This window comes from Corvus moneduloides, chromosome 5 (assembly GCF_009650955.1).
Source record: "Corvus moneduloides isolate bCorMon1 chromosome 5, bCorMon1.pri, whole genome shotgun sequence".
In the NCBI taxonomy this organism is placed as follows: Eukaryota; Metazoa; Chordata; class Aves; order Passeriformes; family Corvidae; genus Corvus; species Corvus moneduloides.
The window spans coordinates 54,543,397-54,563,868 of record NC_045480.1 but is presented as its reverse complement, the minus strand read 5'-3'; the positions used below and the strand labels follow the sequence as shown (position 1 = coordinate 54,563,868).

Sequence of the window (20,472 nt, the reverse complement as noted above, 5' to 3'; positions counted from 1 at the left end):
CAAGACATGAGTTGCCCTATTGACTTCAATGGGACATAAGCATAGTGGATCCCTTGAAAGAGTTTTTAGTGCCCTGCTTTTTTGACTGTGAGGATATGAGGTGAAACCATGGGTCTGTCTGTCTCAGTGCTCTGTTTTTAACACAGCTCTGAGCAGACAATGTAGGGAGAAGCTGGAACGGAACACAGGTGTATGGCTGCTCAGAGCTGCATGATTAATCTGCTAGGGTTTCACTAATTTTTACTGTAATCCATTAAGGAATTCTGTACTTGGTCAGCATAAAAAAAAAAAAAAAAGAGGAAACCATGCTTCCGTCTACTTAAATTACGAGTCTGCGTCCCGGGAGTGATTGGATCATGCGTGTCCAAGTGTTGCTTTTGCAAGAGTTAACAAAGAATTACAGATGGGGTGATTGAGGCTTATAAGGATGAAAGGCCAAATGGTTTAAATCAGCATGATGCACTTCATTGGAGCCTGTTGAATTTACAGCAGATGAGGATTTGGTCCTTTTTATTGCCGTTAAGGTCACACATTGAACCAGTGACAGAGATAATAAATGGCCCCAACCCGTGTTGTCACTGTGGTTGCCATATACACAGCAGAGGCAGGTGGCACTTGAGACTGAAAAGGAGCCAGACTGGGAAACGTGCAGGAAGCTTTATCATAAAAAATAAATTGCTGCTGACGGAGCTGTGATTCAGGAAGGTAAGAGGAATAGAGGGAGAGCACTGAACAAAGACTTGCAGCTGTGCTGGGACTGCACAGTGCTGAGACAGTTATGAGGTGACTTGCTTGAAGTGAGCAAGAGATGCAGATTTTAGAAGGAGCGCATTAAAGCTGAACTTGAATAGCCTACTAACTGTGCAAGTCAAATGGATTATGCTTTAGAGACCTTTATGATGTCTTGTGAGACAGCAGAATATTTTCAGGAAGCTGTTTGGTTTTTTTTGGTGTGTGGTTTTTGGTGGTGGTGGTATTTTTGTTTTTTGTTGTTGTTGTTTTGGTTTTTTTGTTTTTTTTTTTTTTTTTTTTTTGTTTTTAATTTTAATATTTTTGGGGGGGGGGGGGGGAAGGGGGAGGCAGAACGTACAGAGATGCTTTGAATGCCTGTGGGAGTTGTAGCCAATATTGGTACTTTGCTTCATTCTACCAACAAATTTTATGCACTGAACATGCTAGAGCTAGGGCTGTGTTATTCCTGGTATTTTCCTCGTGAATACCAACTGCCTTGTGCAGCAGTGATCTGTTCCACTCGAATTCCATAGCAAATGGCTGGCAAGAAGTCTCTTCCTCTTTTTATGTCCTGGGCTAAGGCAAATGCTAGGTCTGCTGTTTTTCAATGTGCACATCAGTCAGTGCTCTAGTGGGCATCTTACACCGATTTTTCATGCATGAAAAAAAAAAATACCCTTGATTCTTTGTAGGTTGCTTTTCCTTTTTAGTTAAACTAAAGTACAGCCAGAAGTCAAATTGCTGTCTATATATAAACACATCCTATGTTTATGACTAAATACTAGTATTTAGCGTGAAGTCCAAATATCATTATTTTCTTTAAAATATTATTAGAACATGGTTTTCTTCTATCTGTAAACATTGTGAAAACACAGCTGTGGTCATCAAGAATGGGGGTGAGAGGAGAGAAAGATGTGAGGGAAGAAGGATAGCATTTGATCCTATTGAATCCTTCCCAGTCCCCAGACTGGTATCGCTGTCCGCCCAAGATGTCTCAAAATTAGTCCATTTCTCTTTGTCCCTTCATGGTATAATTTCCATGTGTACTCAGGGACCTGTGTAAGTCCACTTCAGTTGTTAAAAGTGAATAATTCATTGCATGCAAGGATATTTGGGGAAGATAATTGGGGGAATTGATGCCATGGCATTCAAATCACAAAGCAAGCTTATACTCTTTGATGCTTGAATTTCCAGGTTATTACTTATACTTGCGCCTTTTTCTAATTAAACTGTTAAATATTGTGAATACCAGATGCTGTAAGAAATGCATTGTACACTTCTCCAGAATCCAGATAAGTGTCAGAGGTGAGAGATACGGTTTCTCCTCTGTTAAAAAAGCAACACATGAAAACATGAATGTGACTGCTTCTTCACTGAGGTATGGTCGTTACCCCATTTCTTACCTTTTTAATGTCTGATTGTTGAATGGGTGAAAGTGAATTGTTTACCTTCTTCACACAGTCAATTTTTTGCTAGTAGATTATCCCAGCTGTCACTGAAGGGCAACTGGCTGCTGGGTGTATGTAAAGACTAACAGTAAGGTTGGTTCACTTCTGTTATTTTGTATATTGTACTGAAGTGATTTTTTGGTGTGATACAGAGACATTTGAAGTAGAGGATGGTTTAAATGTGAGAGAACTGTGGCCTCTAGGTTTCTAATGATCAGTTGCCCTGGTTCACGTGGCCACAGTAAAACCACAGTTTTTAGTAAAGCCACAGTTCATTTGGTACAAGTGGGATAAATTTACATACCCAGTGATAGTGAATGATAGAATGAGTTGTGTGTGACTTGTCTTGTGCTAATGTTTGCCTTCTGGCTAATTTAAAATCAAAAGAGGATGTATAGATAACCTGCAGTTGTCATCCTTGAATGATTGTTACACTTCTGATTTAATTGCAACATAGGGAATAGCAGTTATGGATATATGAAATCACTGTCTTCAACTGGTACAAGACCAGTCAAAATGAGAGATGGGCTTTTGATGTATGTATGTGGCTTCCAGACTTCTTTACTGCAAATTTATCTGCTTGTTTACTCTGTGATTTCCTGAAAGCACAGGAGTATTTGAAAATAAAGATAGGCCTGGGCTGCTGAATGCAGGAAACTGAAAGAACTCTCACCTCTTGCCTTAGGGTAACTCAGTGTTTGGATTCAGTGTTCTTAGGTTTGTTGTTTTTTTTTTTTTTTTTCCCCTCAGGTATATAAAAGCTGTTCCTAGATAGATAAGAACTTTTTTGCCCAATCAGTTTTCAGTACAGAGGGGAAAAAAGGGTGTGGAGTTATACACGTGTGCACATAAAGACATACATAACTTTTAAAGGTCTAGTGCCCTGTGTTCGGTAGTCTTCTGTTGTTTATGAAAACTGTTCAGAAAAACTAACCTTCAAGCAGGTGTGGATGTGGTAGGAGCTTATAAATTTTCACTGTGAGAATTATGACTGTGGCTGCTGTTCCACAGAATACACTCTGGAGCTCAGTACCATGCTGCAAGGGTTGCATGCACAAGGAAGGAAGAAGGAAGACTGTTATTCACAACAGCAAATGGAGCTGTTATGTATTAGGAGTTTCACTCATTCCATTTGCAAAACCAGATTGTTTCAGGTTCATAATCCCACTGTTCCTAGCTAGTGCCTTCTATTGTTCAGGCATTTGGCTTTGCTGGTGTTCTCAATAAGATCCTATTAATTCAGTTACATTGTCTGTGGTAACAGCTAAAGCCCTGAGTATTTATTTGGTGTTTATTTGTTTGCTTTTGTTTTAAATGTCAACTGATTTTTAATGGCATTTTTTGACTATTATGTTGTCCTCATGTACAAGCTTCATCACACATGGTGACCCTGAGAGCTGTTCAGGTAAAACCAAGTCACAAACATACTAGAGAGACAAATAATATTGCAATAGAATTAGAACTGTATTGAAGGCAGTAATGCTTAAATGCTGAGGACAGTACAGTGCTGGAATCCAAATGATGAAGCTTAACAATTTGGGTGGGAGCCACAGGCTATGATGTTAGCCAGTGGATGAAAGGATTGCTTCTCACAAGTGCATCAGCTGCGTTAGGACTTCTGTTGTCCCAGCAACAATTAAAAATACTTATTGTCGTGTAGTTTTGCAGGTATTTGTAGCATCCTGAGGGAAATTTAATTTCTGGGTAAGGCTGGAGGCAGCTGGTCTGTAGAGACTGTGTCTGTGAGGTGGTCCTTCCCTCCTGCTGCATGGTATGCTCATGTGAGGGATGGAGGCAGGAAATTCACAGTGTAAGATGCACATCCTAGTCCTGTGTTTGTTTCTTTATTGTACAGTTCCTGATTCAAAGCAATAAAGAAAATGTATCATTATCCTTAAACTATGAGTGGAACCTAAAAATCATCCAGATGCTTATTGATATTTTGCTCTGATTTAAGGTTTGAGGCCTTTCAGCTATGTCTCATGTTGTCTCCTAGTTTAAACTTTGATAGCTAATTCAGTTTTGGTTTTTGTGTGAAAGATGTTGTTTGATATTTCTAGGGAAGTGCATCTTTAAGGAGAACCTCTTTAGGAAAGCTTTAGAAAGTGTTGAGATGTAGTAGCAGGTTGGTTTATTTATAACGGGAGTGTTTGCACTCCCCTACACACTACAGTGTTGAATAAGCATGTATTGTCTTTTGGTGTGTACATGTAATTATGTTAATGGTAAAATTCACAAATAATTTCAATTCCTAAATTTTGCCTTGAAGGCAATGAGAAATGTAAAAGGCACCCGACTGTTGCTTTTTCGTATTTGCAGTTACTGAGAAAGTAGGTCCATGGCTCCATCTACTGGGGCTCAAAACCAGAAGCACCAGGAGTTGCTGTTTATTGAATGCCCTGAGTTCTGGCACACTTGAGAGAGTAGCTGCTTGGCAGAAGCTGAAATAAAAAGTACTGTGTTTTCTTTTTCAGCTGGTGAATTGATGGAGTAGATTTCTCTGGAGATACTGGTGTAAAATTTTGACAATTTTGCCTGTTTTAACACTTGTGGGTTTTTTGCTGCAGTTACATTCACTGTCTGGAAGTTGAACAATTTGTCTCTTTTGATAAGATACAATAATATATACAATACAGAGCTGCTTTTGTAATTTTTTTACTCTGTGTGTTTTTTAGACAACTTCTGTAGGCAAGATGAAGGTCAAATATTACAATATTAGCTGGATTGTTCCACCGAAGACCTCCTGTGTGGAAAGAATAAGGCCAAAGTATAAAAAAATTGACTTCTTGGTTTTCTCTGGCAATTAAATAAGTGATATTAAGACATTTTTGAGATTAATCTGCATTTTGCAACATCTTGGTGCAGACCAACAGGAAAGGAAGCTATTTCCATCTGATTAACTTCTAAAATTTCTATTAAGAGGGAAAATATTTTGCTCACACTTTGTTTCTCATTTCTGTTGGTCTGAGCACAGGAGCTCAGAAACTGTGAACTGTAGCCAAGCTCTTGAGGAAGAGAAGATTCTAAAATAATCCAGTATACTCTGGCTGCAATTGTTTTCAAAGTAACTTATTCATTTTCCTTCATTATATCCAACTCTGTCTCGTGTAATGCCAGCTGCAAAAATATGCATCAAAAATCCATTCCATAAAAAGCAAAATTTAATGTCTGTCTTGTGCAGCACTGAGTAAACACTTCAGTTTCAGCAGTAACTGGATTTTGGAATTTGAAAATATTACAAAGTAATGGTTGTGTATTTGATCAAGATTCACACCTCTGTACAGAATAGTGGGACTGTTTTCTTGAGTATTCTCATTATGTGATAATGATGCAAAATATATTTTGTCCTAAATGAGAAGCCTACCAAGGTGTCTTTCTCTGCTATTTTCTTTTTCCTCTGTTGAAGATTTTAAGAATGATGCTGGTAGGGATGAGGATGTTAGATAAAGAAAATTAATGGTTTTGTAGAGAAGATGTAGCTGGAGTGAATTTCACTCTGTAAGGGTTACTGCTGTGAAGTTGTTAAGTACAAATAATCATGTTAAATGTAGAGACTGAAAGGAAACACTTCCTATTTTAGTCATAATAGGACATATATGGCAGTTTATAACTCCCCTGCAGTAAGCAAAAAAATTAATACAAGATCAGATTCCATTAGTATCTGTAAGTATTGCTGTCTGGAAATACTTGTTATTTTTTCTTGCATTGCAAGTAGAAAAGTTGTCTTTTTAACTTAGTACTAAACTTCGGCGGTTTAACAGTGTAAAGTGCGTGTGTGTGTATAAATGATATATAATTATATTACATTAATAATACTAAAAATATTACTAGAATGTTCACAACACTCAAACAGTATATGCACATGGGCATGCATGTATATAGGTATGTTTACACAAGGGTATATGTTTTAAGAAATGTCCTCTGATAGCTATTGTAGACCTGGAAAGAACAGTGTATTGTACTTAGTTCATATTTTATGGATGAGGATTTCTGCTGCTTAGACAATAAGAGGAATGCTGACAGTTTGTGTTCTTCCTTCAAGAGACAGGAAAGGCAGAATCACTGAATAAATGCCATTTTGTTACCTGCTGTTAGAGGCAATGTATTCTATTAAAATTTATTACCACCTGGAAAGCCAAGGCTATGTTTTTTCAGGGTCAATCCTTAGGAATAATCTCTATTACTTAGACACAGCCTTTGTATTTCCAGTGCAAGTTACAGAGTGTGCTTTTTACTCATTTTTCTGCTTCCTTCTGCTCTGAACTTGGAAAATATTGTAATTATAAACTAGGATGTCTTGTTCTTCAGTGAACTGACAATTTAAGTTGTGGGCAGGAGAGAGAGCAGTGGCAGCAAATGTTTTATATGACCATAAAATATCTATAGAGACGTAAGGTATTTTAAAAATACTTTGTTCATTACTGCTATTGTAAAACTGCATTGCAGCAGGTTCGGTTTTTAACCGGGCAGAAACACCAATTTAGTGTAGTGGTTTGATCCAAAATACTCATTACTGTTTATCTTCTGTGAGATAAGAATTAGGAGAAATGCAAAGCAGGCACCAAACTTGAAAGAATATAAAGAAGTTTATTAACAGACCTAAAAGAAGAAAAAAATCATACCACACCTTCAGAACTCTCCTCCTCCCCCCACCTTCCTCCCTTCTCCCACTGACAATGTAAAAAGACAACCCTTGAGATGTTCAGTCTGTTTACCACTGCCATAATAACCTTGTTTAGTCCATTTAGAAAGAGAAGTCTCTTCTTGCTTGTGCTATGAAAACATTATCACAACGAGCCAGCCGCCCACTTCCAAATATTGTTCAGTCCATTTAGGAAGAGGAGTCTCTCTGCCTGCGTGTGAGTCCTTTCCCCCGACTTGCAGCTTTTCCCACAACTGCTTTCGAGGGTCCACTCTTGAAGTTTTTGGGGTACAATTTTAAGGTTGAGCCGTTCAGAAACAAAAACAGAAGCCCTTCTCCTTCCCTGGGAGCAAAGGGTCTTCATCATCTTCATTGTTAGGACTATCTCTGGGAGCATCTCTAGGAACTGAGGTTTTCTGCTTTCCCGTTTGGAGCAAAAGTCCTCATCTGGTCCATCTCTCCCTGTCCAAACTTCTCATGAAATTACAGCTGCGTCAGCATCTGCCTATCTCAGCACAGGTGCTTTTGCTCACGAGTTGAACACTCCACCCCCCATATCTTCATGAAATTACAACGGGATACTCTGATATATCATAGCTTCACAACAGAATTTCAGCTTTAAGCATCTCCTCTCTCTCTTCCCTCAGGTTTTCAGCTCTTCACAGCAGTAAAAGGGTTAATCTCACCTCGGCCTTGCAGCTTTGCAGCTGGAATGTTGAATTTTTCTTATCGCAGTGGAGAGGGGGGAGAGCTGAGCTGCTCCGGCTGCCCACGGCAAGGCAGTGGGGGGGGTTCCATGGCTGGAACAGGTCCATCGGCTCCAGGATGGCCTGGCCGGGCCCGCTGGCCCCCGCACGGGCCCCGCAGCCACCTGTCCCAGTGCCGGAAACGAGAGAGAGCTTGGGGGGGAGTTTCCTGTTCTTAAGTGTGGATCACAGAGGCGGTCACAACTTTAAGTGGTTTAGAGAATTGTCCATATTCAAACTGGCCAGCTGATAGGCTCTGTCAGGTCCCAGAGGAAGCTGTAAGCACCCCTTAGCAAGGACATCCCTTCTGGGACTATGCTTGCTAACCTATGACATGCATTCTAAAGTCTTTTTTTCAGCAGTTATGGTCTCCTTAAAATACAGGGAAGAACCCTCACAATCTCTAAAACTCTTGCGTGTGTTTATCCATACATACCAGTAAGCCTGCAGGTAGAGAGTCACAACAGCAAAGAAACCCCAACACGGTTAGGTCTTGAAGTGATTAAAGAAGCGAGAGAAGCTTGTAGGGGAAGGATGGGAGAGGGTTTCATGTGGCTTTCGAAAGCCCATTTTCAGTAGGCAGAGTTGTGGGCAGGTGAACAAGCTGGGATAACACCAGCTCTTGTGGGAGCTCACAGGACCTCGGCATCTCTGCCCTGTGTCCTCTGCAGTTGCTCTTACAGAGTGGTCTAAATGCAAACTTTCATACCTGTCAGTGAAATGGAACAACTGGCTGGGCTTCAGTTCACTGGTGGATGTAAAGTTAATCCAGTAACTCTGTGTGGTCCTGTGTTGTCAGTTTTGCCCCAGTTAGACTGAATTCAGATTGGGTTTTCAATCACAGAACCTGGGCATTGTCTAGATCAAGATTTGCTTGCCATGAGGGATCACCAGTGATCCCTGATGACTTCTAGCAATTAGTGGCTATTCTCAAGCTGGTTTTCTCATCCTAAACTACAGAATTGCTTATTGATTCCTGGTGCTTGTGAATAGTGTGGCTGCTTGACACTGCATGTTCAGACTGGAGCTGTACTAGCATTTAAAAAAAGTGTTAACAGCACAAAAATGCAGTCCAGTGTCTAGTCAGAAACAGTCTCTGAACTTACTTGTTACCCTTTCTTTCACAGTTATATAACATACATGTCATTTCATTATTAAAAATTCTGTTTTCATTTATATATGTGTGTGTGTATTTATACACTACCTAATATATGTATTGCTTATAGATACTTGTTCTAGCCACATAACACATACTAAATTGCTCATTAGATGAATTACTTTGTTTTTGCACTTGACATACAGGCATTGTGTAGATAAATGACTTGGGTTTTATTTTTATGTGCTGAACGCCAGCAGCTCAGGAAGTTACATTGGGGCATTATTCCTGCAGCCTCTCATGTTCTTGTGATTATATATTACATGTTTTTATTGCTTTCTCTCTGTGGTCCTGTCTTTCACAGTGATAGTTTATTTTAACGAGAACAAAAAGAGGTAGAACTGGTATATGTTTCATAAAGATTAATGTTCTTCCAGTACATCTACAGTGCTGGTGAAAATAAGTTTTGCTTAAATATTTATCAAAAATGCCAAGTGCTTGTGCATGGAAACACTTCTCACTAATTTCAAAAGACATGAAAATGTAGCTAATTATAAGCAAAAAGGCTATGAGAGGATTTCAGAGAAGCGTTCAATGGAAACATTAAAGTTCAAATCTATAAACATGATCCCATATTTTGACAGTAAATTCCTTGAACTTATAGTTCTTTAGGAAGAATTTTCAGTGTTGAATGTTTTGGCTGGATTGCAATGCCATAATTTTCTGTACTGCGAAGTGGTACATACAGCCTTTAACAGAAGTGTGTAAAAGTAATTAAAAATCCAACCAAAGGTTCAGTGAAGATTGGAAAATTTAAATCCTCTTCTTTCTTGCAAAAATCTGGGTATTTAGAAATGCAAAATAATGATTTTTTTTCTAGTCAGATCATGAAAAATCAAGTATCTTCTGAGAGAGCTTACAGTTTATAAGAAGAACTTACAAAACAAGGGCATCTGGGTGATATATTTGTATATCTTTTGGCATTTAGATTTTGTACTGTAACAGTAGTGTTGTAAAATACCATATATAAAACTGGATCTTTCATCTGTAGAATATTTTGAGCGATATCTTTACTCACTTGCTGGGTTTTCCGTGCTGTCCATTGAAAGTCGCTTTGAAATTCTACGTGTCTTCAGTAATTGTACGCAACAAAATGATGTTGACGTCTCGTGTATTTAGGCTGACTGAAGAGTCTGTTTGAGTGGTCTTTGAGGCTGAATAATTTATCTTCCTTCCCCCCTCCCCGTTATTTTTCTCTCATCCCAGGTTACTTTATTGGCTGTGGAGAACCACGGACCCTTTGTGCCCTGATGGGGGACTCTGGATCCAGACGATCGACTCTTGTATCTCGTTTGCCAATATTCAGGAGAAGTGTTAGCCGGAGACACGACTCCCTTCCTTCCTCGCCTTCTTCTGCTAATGCCATTGGTGTCCACACCTCCTCCCCATCCAGCACGAACTCCAGCTCAGGGAGCACAGGAAAGCGACGGAGTATTTTCCGCACTCCTTCCATTAGCTTCCATAACAAGAAAGGGAGTGAGCAGAAGCCTGACTCAGCGAGTCAAAATGTTAATGTCTCAAATGGTGCCCAGTTCTCTCTTAGCACTTTTCAAAAACTCAGCTTAGATGAACACATAAAAAGCAGAGGAAGGCATTCAGTTGGCTTTGGCAGCTCACGTAACAAGAAGATAACAAGGTCTTTGACAGATGATTTTGAAAAGGGAAAGGAGCCCTCAGCTAATAAGAATGTCTTTATCAATTGCATAAGCTCTGGGAAAAATGAGGGTGATGATTCAGGCTTTGCAGAAGAGCAAAGCCGATATTCTGTCAAACAGTCCACACGAAAACTTCTCACTAAATCTTTTTCGTCACACTACAAATTTTCCAAACCAGTTCCTGAGAGTCAGTTGGTTTCTTCTGTGCAGCAGCCCAGGTGCTTGTTGGAAGTTAAATCCTATGTGGAAAGCGAACCTGTGATGGCCAAGTCGTCTCCTCCATGCTCGGCTGAGACGACGGAGTGCATGGGCAGCTCCCTGCAGTCCCCGCTGCTCTCGGCTGACCTCACGGCTGCCCAGACCCCCTCGGACTTTGTCGCTCTGACTGAGGACTCTGTTTCAGAGGCTGATCCCCTGCCCAGCAGTGGGCCTGGGGCAGCGCTCGCAGAGGATTTTGGCCATGATGTCTCTACCTCTCAGATCTTTTTTAATCCTGCTGCTGCTCCTACGAGGGAGACAGATACTGTGCAAAGTATTGGCCATTCTGCTGGTGTATCTCCTGTGAGTCATGCAAGCTCGTGCAGCGTGGAATCCAGTACCTTATTCAAAACCTCAGTTGCTAATCAAGCGAAAGTACTGTTGCCAGCCAATGGACTACATATTAATGATGCCAGGCATATAGAAAAAAATAACTCAGAAAACGCACATTTAGGAACCTTGACGTTACAGCATAGTGAAGAACCAGTGACACTCTCTCCAAAGGCATGGGGGTTGAGTGGGAGCAGAGATGAAAGCACGCCCTCCAAGCACATGAGAGACACAATTCCTGTAGTGGAGTCTAAGCCTGTTCCATGTTCTGAACCTCAGTCCTTTAAAACACAACAGGGTTATGAATCAAACCATCCTAAAGGTACGTCTCATGGTCTTTTCATTTTTGAGTTTGGTGGGTTTTGGGGGGGGGGGGTGGGGGGGGCTGGCCTCATTTCTTCTATAATGATTATTTTGTCATAAAGTGTTTTTGTAGAATTGCAAGTGCTAGCTATGAAGTTCAACAAGTAAAAATTGTGTCCTCCTTCAAAACTATAGGAATTAAAGAAAAAGTCTATGATTTTTTTGAGCTTGTGTTTTACAGTTTGCAAACACCCATCAGTGTTGTTTGTGGCTACGCTTTGCTGTAGTAAAGAATGAATTAAGAAAGCGAGTATTGATTCCCAGCTCTCATTAAAGGCCGAAGCTACGATTTTTTGAAACATGGCTATTTTGAACTTGAGCTATGGGGTTGCGTAATTTGGGATGGAAACATCACCAGAGAAACAAACCTTCTTGTAGTCTGATTATGGGAAGTAATACGGTTTCCTTTATATTGATCTGGGTTCAGAAATTTTCTAGAGTGTTGCTTTCTCTATTCAACTGATGTTCTAGGGTAACTCAGAGTGATATTTTGTCAAAGTACGAGAGATCCTGTTTCTGCTTCCAGCTGAAGTAAGTGTCCAAATTCCCATTTTGTCATCTGTGAAATGGAGGGAGTTAATCACCATCTAAATTTCACACTGGGTCTTTAGTTTATGAAGAGTAATTTGGAAATACTAACAAGATCAAGTAGAAAGACTCTGCCTAGAAATCCCAATCTATAGAGATGCAGATAAATAAGGCACCAGGCCCTTGAGTGAAGGGCACCTGTCAGAAGACATTTATCTCTGACAGTTTATTTTCTCAAGCCAACTTAATGGCTGGTGCTTTCTTGAATAATGCTGAGGCTGTATGTGATGGGCCAAAATTTGTGAGAGTTAACAAGACAGCATTTGTAGTGATTGTATTAGAAGATGAATGATAGTAAGTATAAACTCACATTAATTCACACCCATCATTTTGCTTGGCTATTTATCTAGGCATGTAGATTATAAGCAATCAAAAGCAATCTTACTTTTTGAATTATTAGTCACTGCAAGGCTTAGTTGGGTATCTTGTACATAAATGGCAATATAAAGTCAAATTAATCCACTGAATTAGCTTTCACCAGAGGGCACCTCTTTCCCTCAGAACCTTAGTCACTTTGGGGAAAAAATTATTCCCATTTATGTATGTTACTGGTCCTGAGCACTCTGTCTTCCTTGCCACATTGTCTCATCTGTGAATGAGCTCTTAGTTCGGAATCTGCCTTGCTAGAGAGTACTGCAGGACAGCAAGTGAGGAGCTTGGAGGGATGTTTAGAAATACCCACTGCATTTCAAACTCATGCACTGGCAATTGGATATTTAATTTGTATTTCAGGAAAGCAGCTAATGGGAGTTGGAATCATGATAGAGGGATTTTTGTAAATTGGATTCATGTTCACAGAAACACTAGAGCTAATAATGCACTATATAAAAGTTGATGACTAATTGTTACGGTTTTTTAATGCTGTTCAAAATATTTTTTTTTTTTGCTTGTGTGGTGAAGAATGTTTCAAATTAGAAATTGGTCAAGCATACAAAAGAACCATTGAAAAAAAGATAAAATCCTGCCATATGAAGTGAATCAAATACAGAAAAAGCTTACATGGCATTCAGCAAGATATGGTTATAAGTAGTTATACTTGTTGCAAACAGACTGGTTTGAACATTTGGTTTTCTAAAACAGTATTTGAACCTGGATATCAGTACAAAATATTTCTGTGCATTTTCTTTGGTAGTAGATATTTTCTCTTATGTACCTGGTCTCATAGCTGATGTCATTATAGATAGCATGGTGAATGTGACATTCATGTATGAGCAGTTTTGATGTGCTGTATTTCTTAGTATACCTTTATGTATTTTTATGTGATACCGGTTTTTTTTTGAGAACCCTTAGAGAAAATGTCTCTTCTCTTGTAAAATGCAAAAGAAGATTTTCTACATGTGTGACATTTATTACGCTGTTATGCTTTTATTTTCCCCATCTCTAAATTTGCCCTAGCATGTCAAAATGTATCTTTTTCTCCTCTTTCCTGATGTATTATTGTTTTAACTGGACTGGGATTTTGGCTGCTGCCTGCAGGCTGAATTTGGAGGGTGCTGGTGCAAGGCTAAACAAGGACTACACAGAAGTGGAAACCAGTGTGCATCCCTGGCTTTATGGAGGGATAACAAAGTTGTGACCTGGCCCTTCAAAAGCTGGACTTGCCTTTGGGCACAGGGTGAGGCAGGTTGGGTTTTGGCACCACTGGACAAGTGATAGTTTCTCTGGTAGATTTTACTGACAGCAGTTTGAAAGTGTCCTGTGATGAGGGGAGAAAGAAAAGGACGGAGCAAAGAGTCCTTCTGGATTCTGTGTGGAGCCCTGGACTGGGCTGTAGTGTGCTGAGCATGCCTGGGGGCTGAACTGGGGCCCAGGTGACACTTTTATCTAGGTAAGCACGGTCTGCTTTCTACAGAACATTTCTGATGTGATTCCCTTTCAGTGTAAGCATTTCAAGCAAAGCAGTGTTCTGATTCAGAAAATATTTGTAGATAGCAATTCTCTGTAACAACTGCTGATTGCTTCTCTCTTTGCAGTTGATCTTGCCAATAGCCTCAGTCCGTACCGGGAAGGCAGATTTGTTGAGAAACGACTGAGGTCCTCTTCAGAAGGTACTGCTGGGGGCAGCCGCCTGATCATAAAACCAAAGGATGGAAACGAGGAGGAGCTTAACAGCCTACGGAAGCAGAGAGCAAGCTCATCCTCTTCCAAAATGAACAGTATGGTGAGTTTTATTCCCACATGTGTAAGTCTTATGTTTTTCTGTGATTGGTGTAACCATAGTGAGAAGCAGTGACTTCACAACCAACAGTAATAGAGGGCAGGAGCTGTCTCAGGCTTCCAAAATGTGACCCAGGCTCAGCTTTGGATATTAAAAGTATTTTTTTGCAGGGTGTGGCGCTGTGAAAAGGTTTGCATACTTTCTGGGAAGAGTTTCTTGTTGACATGTGTTGCTGATTTGCTTATGATATTAAAGCATGGAGCTTTTCGTGTTTCTCTGTTTTTGCAGGAAGTTTGCATCCAAGTTTCAGTGAATAACATGATTTTTCAAAGCTAGAAAGAACGTGAAGGCATTTAAAGATGCTGTTTCACGTAGGCCTACAGAGCATTACGCAGATGGAGTTCATGCCCTAAAATACTGGTTAACCTTGCCTCAGGCCTGTGAACCTTTTTTGGGTTGTTAGACCCAAGCTGTTAGGCAGAGCTCTGTTTTCATTTAAATACTAGGCTACACTGATGCTGTAGCATTTCATTCTATTTAGCCCTATATTAATGATGGAAGTAGGAAGGTGACAACAAGAACAACAGGAAGCAGGCAAATCGTGGATGGGATTAGGTGGTAATCTGAGTCCCTTCTCTGTGTTTTGTATATGAAATCCATGGGCTTTTTTCCCACACTGCTATTAGCAAGATCGTCCACAGACTCACATGGTTTTGCTCATGCTTATTGGTATTAGTCACAGACCAAGGAGTTCTAAAACAAGAATAGTGAGCATGCTCATGAGTGAAGGTAAAATTATCCCTGCTTTTACCCCAATACATATGAATATCATTTTCCTATCTTAAGAAAATAGGAACTTTTTTAGTAAAAAGTGAGGTTTAGGAAGTAAATCAAACAAAACCAAACCTGAAAACATGCCCTGCACCCTCTCCTCCCCACAAACAACCAGAAGACAAAAGAGTAAACAAGAGTTTCCTGGAAGCAAAAGAAAAAAAATACGAAGAAATTGAATGTTCATAATAATATGTATTTGAACAGTAGAAAGGCCCCTTGAAAATGCTTGTCACAATCAATTCATGTTTAACACCAGCGTAGCAGATTGCTACCAGTGAATGATGCTAATGAAGAATAAATAGTAGGTAAAGAATCGGCATTATTACACAAAAGTATTATAAAAACCCTAAAGCTAACTTTCTTGTGTGGCTAGAAAAACATGAGTCGTGTGGCTGTCTGTATTCATTTTGTTCAGTTCTGGAGGAAAATGTACCACAGACATTTAAGGGGATGGCAAGTCGATGGGGGAGAGCAGAGGCCCCCATGGCAAGGGCAGCATTGCTGTGCAGTTCTGCTCGGCGGCACTGCCCACGTGAGTGGCTGTGGCTGCAAATGTGGGTTTTCTGGCAGCGCCCAGATGTCTTGTTAAGCTGAAGAAACTTTGTACTTTGCCCCTGTTTATGTTCTTTTTCTTGTTAGCAGGCAGTGTGAGCTGCCTCTGCTAAGGGACTGGGAGTGAGGAGCCAGAAAATCTCTCTCAAGGGGTGTGAGATTTTCACAGGAGACAGGAAGTAAAAAAAAAAATTAGCATCTGAGAAGTTGTTCTTTATCCTACACAACTTGCTCAGCAGAGTATTCTTGCATAATTGTCAGTTCTTGTTTCGAAGGTGAAAGGTAAAAGCTTGGGTACCTCCTAAATACTGGGAATATGTATCAAACTTACAGGGCCACTGCTTCCCTTAAGTGTGGCCTTAACTAACTTGTGAGGTGCTGAAAGTAATTTATATACTGGCTAAGAACAATGCTGTTTGTAAATGAAATTGAGGGAAGGAAAAAAATGTTTCAAAATAACTCTGCAAACGTGCCAATTTCGTAGTATTGTAAATAATGATTTGAAACAAACACTTGAGGTGAAGTACTTGGATTGCCAGTTAACGTGTTTATTACAAAGCTGCCGTTCTTGCAGTGACCGATTTCTGCTACAAGAGGGCGCTGTTTCACCAGGAATGGTTTTGGGGAGCGATGACTGCAATTCAGGACACGTGTTTGAGCAGTTTAATGTTATTAGCCTGTGCAATATAATAGACCCTTTCCAGGTGAAAAGTATTGATAGTGATGCAATTTAAAGAGATTGATATTGCTGTATAAACTCTGGTCATTCTAACGCTCCAACAATGAACTCATGAGTTAACAAATTTAAATCTTTAGGCATAACATATAGACTGGTTAACTATGTCTCAGAAGATTGGTAGAAGCTGTGTTTAGCCTGCTGTTTCTGCCTAGGTGGTTCTTCTTTTCCAATGTGTAAGAGAGGCAAAAAAAAGGAAAACATGAAGCAGCACAGTAGAAGACCTGAATGGTCTGAAATAAGCAGTCCTGCAAGACGAGTAAAAGGAATGTAAACTTGTAGAGCTGCCACAAAGAGAATTAGATTAACCACATTAAAAAAAAAAAAAATCAGACCACCAAATTACTCTAAGTAAGTTCTTTAAGAGAATTAGGAGACAGAACAGCAGGGGAAGAAGACTTGATGTGCAACAGTACTCAGAACTAAGAGAAAGTGAGGTGTGTGTGAGCAACAGAATTATCCATCACTTCTCACAGTAGTGGCTAATACAGAAAGATGAGTATCTTGAATATCACATTTATTAGTACAAAGATGAAATGTTAAGAAATTTGCAATTTTTACGTAAACTTGCTGATAGATATTTTTAAATGCTAGCAAATTACAGTCATTAAAACCAGATAGTCATGAAGGATGATACGAATGGAAGTAACTGTGCATTACTTCAAGTTGAAAAAAAACCACTTGAGAGAATGATGGGAGCATCTAGACCACACTGCCCAACTTCAAGACATGAGCTACACTGTCCTGCATGCATATATGTGTTTTCACTCTGTCTAGAAATATGACTGCTTACGTGCAGCGGAAAAAGACTGCCCACTTATATTTTGCTCTTGCAAACCTGCCTTTCTGCTTCTCTGCTATTCCTTACAAAGAAAATAGTTGTTTGTTTTTATAATTGCTCCCTTGCCCACACCTGTCTATCAGCATATGTACTATTTAACTAAAAAAACCCCTTATTTTTCAACTTCTTGTCTCAGTGGGTGAACATTATGTACTGCAGGACTGCATTTCTCTGGGCACTCTTCAGCACAGTTTTCTCTTTAGTTCCTCATGCTTGAATCTTCTCTAAATGTTGCCTGTTTTCTGCTTCTTAAATTCAGCTTCAACTTTTCACCCTTACAGGTAAAAACTTTTGTGCTTGCCCTCAGTGCTGCATCATCAGCTTCCTTTGCCTGGAGCAAAGCAGCCTTGCCGACTTGTGCCAGCCCAATTAGAGCGGCACAACTTATTTTTCCGGATTGTTGCTTTGACTGTGCCATTTCTTTCTTTGCGTCTTTCCCGTGGATCCTATATATTAGGTATAAAACCATTTGTTGCCAAGGACTTTTGAGACCTAAGGGCATCCCAGCTTTTTCCCCCTCAGCTTTAACAGTGATACAAGTCTTCATTGCCCTGCTGCCAAGCTGTCAAATAGCTGCATTCGTGTTTTCTCCGATACTGGCTATCATGCGCTACAGTAACTGCAGTTACCACAAAGTTTGCTTCATTTGCGTTCTCAATTTTCACTTTACTTTTTTGCCTTGCCTAAAGATAATTTTTTGAGATGCATGCTGGGTACTATATTACTGAGGTTTTTACTGCGCTTTTTTTTGCTTACACATCCAGTGCTGATGCTTAGCCAAAATCCCCCTTTCCTCACGCTTGTCCTATGCTTGTTATGTGAGGATGCTTCAAGTACCAAGCATCTCAGTAAATGTACTTACAACATAAATTAGGAACAGCGTATGCAAAGCCCAGTGTCAGAATACAGGGCAGTGTTTCATGGGCAGGAATTCAATTTGATAATGGAAGTGGTTGAATACGTTAGTTGAACGTTAAATTTAAAAAATTAATCATTTACTAATTTAGTATAGAGGGGGCTATCTAACGTTTCAGGAATATAGAATAAAGGCAAATGACTGATACAGAAATATGCTTGCAAAAGAGAGGTTAACTGTAAATATCTGAGACTCCTAGTACATGTACTGGAGGGAGCAGAAAGTCAAAACAGAGGTTGCTAATGAAAGTGTGTTATGGGCAGAACTTCTGTGATAATTTTCTATTTAGCAGCTGGTGTCTGAATTGTGGCTGGTGTCCTGGATATTCTGTGTGTGTAACTGTACCTCAGTTTTGTTACCTAAGTGATTTGGGGCGACTTAGCAGTTAATAGTCAGGTTTCTAGTATACTTCAGAAATGGTATTTGCAGTGATGGAGCAATTATCCAAACCACTGTATTCAAATCTCTTCCTGTGTTTGATATTGTATGTTATCAGGCTGTACCCAAATCTGCAACGCGTGGAAGTGTGCTCGTTGCTTCTCACAGATGACTTTATTTTTAATGTTACCTGAGTACTCTTTATTTATCAAGCACCAGTTTTAACCCAGTTGCTACATTATGAATGAGGGCTAGAATGTTTTTTACGTTCCTCTTCTGTGTGCTGAGTAGTATGGTATTTTGCTGGTGTATGATTAAACACAGAGTGTGAATCAAGCTAGGTTGGCTGATAGTCTGGAGAGAATTGAAGTGATTTTCATATTTACTTGAGGTTACGTTAACATTGACCTTCTGGAAGCTGAGATTTTTATGCAATGTGTGGCTAATACATGAGGTGGAAGCTGCTGTTGAAAATACTTGAGTTGAATGAGCTTCAGAGGGTGACTAACCAGTAGATTTGAAAGTGGAATTTGAATGTGGGTATTTTTGTGGCCCATAAATGTGACCTGTAAAGGCTTGAGAAAACCTTATGGGCTACACTCTCCTTCTACAGACTGGAGACACATAAATTATTAATGCCTTAAGTGCCTGCCCTGGAAAGGCAGTGAATGAAAGGTTAGAGGGAGGATTTGAGTGCTCAGGGCTTCAGGTTGGGAAAAAACCCTCAAACAAAACAACCTTTTTCAGATATGCCAAGACTGTTACAAAAATACGAACGAGGTAAGCAAATAGACACATTCCTTAATTGTCTTCTGCACAACCTTCTTTAGAACTAGCAATGTTGTATTTTCTTTGAATAGCTACAACGTGGTTTTAACTTGCTATATCGTGTATTATCTTTGGTATCTCTGGTGTTCATAAAAGCTATGTCATAGTTAAAATAGATGGGCCATTTTTTGTCTGTCACCGAATTATTGTATTTCTGCTTAATTCAAATTCCTATCTGCTGTGCTGAGCTTCTCGAGGGAGAATACTTAGGAACATCAGTTGTTGCTGAACTGTTCAAGCAAACCCTGTAAGGCAGTGGTTCACCCTTCATGAGAAGTGGACTTGACAGCATTCATTTATAACTAGATTTGTACTAACGTAACAAAATTTCCCCTTTTGCAATGAATTTGGCGTTTTGCTCCTTTGTGAAAAGAAACTGTGGAAGCCACTTAAAGCAGGAACTGTCAGGACTACTTTGCTCTTATAAGGCTGAACAGTGCTATCTAGATAGGAATAAACTGCTGACTATAGGTACTTAGTAGTTTGAGCCTTATATTCTTAATTTAGTATGGAGAAAGTGCCTTTTGCATACTAATAGCATAAAAAAATGGAAATGGTAGATAGGGATTTAAGCATTTTGGCTGTGATTTTTAGGTCAAGTCAACTAGAAGCATTTTGGGTAACTACCCTCTGGGAAATTGTAGTGTAATGGGTGTTTCTTAACAAATGACGGGCTTGTGAAAATCAGATTGCAATTGTTAAACACTTTGAATTAATTCCTGAGATCAACTAGCCAACAGAAATTAATTTAGATGCGACTTAATGCTTATGCTGTAATGTTCTATGCTCTTCTTTAAGGACATAATCATAGCCCAGAAAAGGGTAAGCTGTTAATCTAACATTGGAGTAATTATTTAAATTGAATTGGGTTATGTTAATACAGGTAGAAGGTAGAGCTATTAGCAATTTTAAATCCCAGAGTCATCGTGGCAGTGGGTAGATGTGTTTGTTGTGTAGTTAAAATAGAACAGAATTAGTTTTTTCCATGCTTTTGTGGGTTAGCTGCAGTGGGTGAGCTGCACCCCTCAGCCACTGGCTTACTTCCTCTGGCAGGATGAGGAGGAGAAATGGAAGGATAAAAGTGTGAAAGCTTGCAGGCTGAGATAAGGGCAGTTTAACAGGTAAGGTGAAAGCTGCCCACACAAGCAAAGCACACTAAGGAGTGCATGCAGTCATTCCCATGGGCGGACAGGTGTTCAGCCCCCCATCCCCAGGAAAGCAGGGCTCCATCACACCTAGTGGTACTTTCGGAGGATAAGTGCCCTTACTGCAAACATTCCCCCTTCCTTTTTCTTTTCCCAGCTTGAACTG

The 20,472-nt window shown here is 39.8% G+C and overlaps 1 protein-coding gene across 6 annotated transcripts in view; it reads left to right on the top strand.

Moving 5' to 3' along the window:
* The window catches only part of CCSER1 (coiled-coil serine rich protein 1), a 627,487-nt gene that overhangs the window by 62,054 nt on the left and 544,961 nt on the right, over positions 1 to 20,472 (top strand). For all 6 annotated transcript variants that reach the window (XM_032109386.1, XM_032109385.1, XM_032109387.1 and 3 more), the window contains exons 2-3: positions 9,931 to 11,289; positions 13,892 to 14,079. In XM_032109386.1, coding sequence (XP_031965277.1) covers positions 9,975 to 11,289; positions 13,892 to 14,079 — 1,503 coding nt within the window. In that variant the 5' untranslated portion in view covers positions 9,931 to 9,974. The remainder of the gene's footprint in view (positions 1 to 9,930; positions 11,290 to 13,891; positions 14,080 to 20,472) is intronic.